The following is a 2,500-nucleotide window of genomic DNA, read 5'->3' as shown; positions in this document are numbered from 1 at the left end:
AGTACAGAGTAGGAGGGAGGTTGGGGTTAGGGGTTAAGGGTGAAAGGTCGTAGGCCACTGACCTCTCTCTCCTGTTAGTACAGAGTAGGAGGGAGGTTGGGGTTAGGGGTTAAGGGTGAAAGGTCGTAGGCCACTGACCTCTCTCTCCTGTTAGTACAGAGTAGGAGGGAGGTTGGGATTAGGGGTTAAGGGTGAAAGGTCGTAGGCCACTGACCTCTCTCTCCTGTTAGTACAGAGTAGGAGGGAGGTTGGGGTCAGGGGTTAAGGGTGAAAGGTCGTAGGCCACTGACCTCTCTCTCCTGTTAGTACAGAGTAGGAGGGAGGTTGGGATCAGGGGTTAAGGGTGAAAGGTCGTAGGCCACTGACCTCTCTCTCCTGTTAGTACAGAGTAGGAGGGAGGTTGGGATCAGGGGTTAAGGGTGAAAGGTCGTAGGCCACTGACCTCTCTCTCCTGTTAGTACAGAGTAGGAGGGAGGTTGGGGTTAGGGGTTAAGGGTGAAAGGTCGTAGGCCACTGACCTCTCTCTCCTGTCTGTTAGTACAGAGTAGGAGGGAGGTTGGGATTAGGGGTTAAGGGTGAAAGGTCGTAGGCCACTGACCTCTCTCTCCTGTCTGTTAGTACAGAGTAGGAGGGAGGTTGGGGTTAGGGGTTAAGGGTGAAGGGTCGTAGGCCACTGACCTCTCTCTCCTGTCTGTTAGTACAGAGTAGGAGGGAGGTTGGGGTTAGGGGTTAAGGGTGAAGGGTCGTAGGCCACTGACCTCTCTCTCCTGTCTGTTAGTACAGAGTAGGAGGGAGGTTGGGGTTAGGGGTTAAGGGTGAAAGGTCGTAGGCCACTGACCTCTCTCTCCTGTCTGTTAGTACAGAGTAGGAGGGAGGTTGGGGTTAGGGGTTAAGGGTGAAAGGTCGTAGGCCACTGACCTCTCTCTCCTGTCTGTTAGTACAGAGTAGGAGGGAGGTTGGGGTTAGGGGTTAAGGGTGAAAGGTCGTAGGCCACTGACCTCTCTCTCAGTCTGTTAGTACAGAGTAGGAGGGAGGTTGGGGTTAGGGGTTAAGGGTGAAAGGTCGTAGGCCACTGACCTCTCTCTCTTGTTAGTACAGAGTAGGAGGGAGGTTGGGGTCAGGGGTTAAGGGTGAAAGGTCGTAGGCCACTGACCTCTCTCTCCTGTTAGTACAGAGTAGGAGGGAGGTTGGGGTTAGGGGTTAAGGGTGAAAGGTCGTAGGCCACTGACCTCTCTCTCCTGTCTGTTAGTACAGAGTAGGAGGGAGGTTGGGGTTAGGGGTTAAGGGTGAAAGGTCGTAGGCCACTGACCTCTCTCTCCTGTCTGTTAGTACAGAGTAGGAGGGAGGTTGGGATTAGGGGTTAAGGGTGAAAGGTCGTAGGCCACTGACCTCTCTCTCCTGTCTGTTAGTACAGAGTAGGAGGGAGGTTGGGGTTAGGGGTTAAGGGTGAAAGGTCGTAGGCCACTGACCTCTCTCTCCTGTCTGTTAGTACAGAGTAGGAGGGAGGTTGGGGTTAGGGGTTAAGGGTGAAAGGTCGTAGGCCACTGACCTCTCTCTCCTGTTAGTACAGAGTAGGAGGGAGGTTGGGGTTAGGGGTTAAGGGTGAAAGGTCGTAGGCCACTGACCTCTCTCTCTTGTTAGTACAGAGTAGGAGGGAGGTTGGGATCAGGGGTTAAGGGTGAAAGGTCGTAGGCCACTGACCTCTCTCTCTTGTTAGTACAGAGTAGGAGGGAGGTTGGGGTTAGGGGTTAAGGGTGAAAGGTCGTAGGCCACTGACCTCTCTCTCCTGTCTGTTAGTACAGAGTAGGAGGGAGGTTGGGATCAGGGGTTAAGGGTGAAAGGTCGTAGGCCACTGACCTCTCTCTCCTGTCTGTTAGTACAGAGTAGGAGGGAGGTTGGGGTTAGGGGTTAAGGGTGAAAGGTCATAGGCCACTGACCTCTCTCTCCTGTCTGTTAGTACAGAGTAGGAGGGAGGTTGGGATCAGGGGTTAAGGGTGAAAGGTCGTAGGCCACTGACCTCTCTCTCCTGCGGTGCTGAAGTACAGGGTAGGAGGGATGTTGGGGAACAGGCTGGGAACCAGAGCTGGTTTCTCCTCGGGAAGATCATCCGTCCCCGATGACGTGCTGTGACACGCAGGCATGCAAACACACACGCACGCAGGCACGCACACACACACACACACACACACACACAGGCACGCACGCAGGCACACATGCAGGCACGCACGCAGGCACGCACACGGGCACGCACGCAGGCACGCACACACACAGGCACGCACACAGGCACGCACACACACAGGCACGCACACAGGCACGCACACACACAGGCACACAGGCACGCACACAGGCACGCACACACAGATTATTATGATTGCCATTTTAATAAAGCATTTAAAATATTAACAAATTTAAAAGATATATATATATATATATATATATATATATATATATATATATATATATATATATAATGAATTAACCGTTTCCGTCCATAGGACGT

General features: G+C 52.8%; 1 protein-coding gene across 1 annotated transcript in view; it reads right to left on the bottom strand.

Moving 5' to 3' along the window:
• Window positions 1–2,500, bottom strand: part of ttll4 (tubulin tyrosine ligase-like family, member 4) — an 82,157-nt gene that overhangs the window by 47,290 nt on the left and 32,367 nt on the right. The window contains exon 10 of the mRNA XM_079515633.1: window positions 2,018–2,124. Within this exon, the coding sequence (XP_079371759.1) occupies window positions 2,018–2,124 (107 nt within the window). The remainder of the gene's footprint in view (window positions 1–2,017; window positions 2,125–2,500) is intronic.

Source organism: Electrona antarctica, assembly GCF_951216825.1.
Source record: "Electrona antarctica genome assembly, chromosome: 12".
NCBI lineage: Eukaryota > Metazoa > Chordata > Actinopteri > Myctophiformes > Myctophidae > Electrona > Electrona antarctica.
The sequence above is the reverse complement of the archived record's forward strand: the minus strand, read 5'-3'. Positions and strand labels throughout refer to the sequence as shown.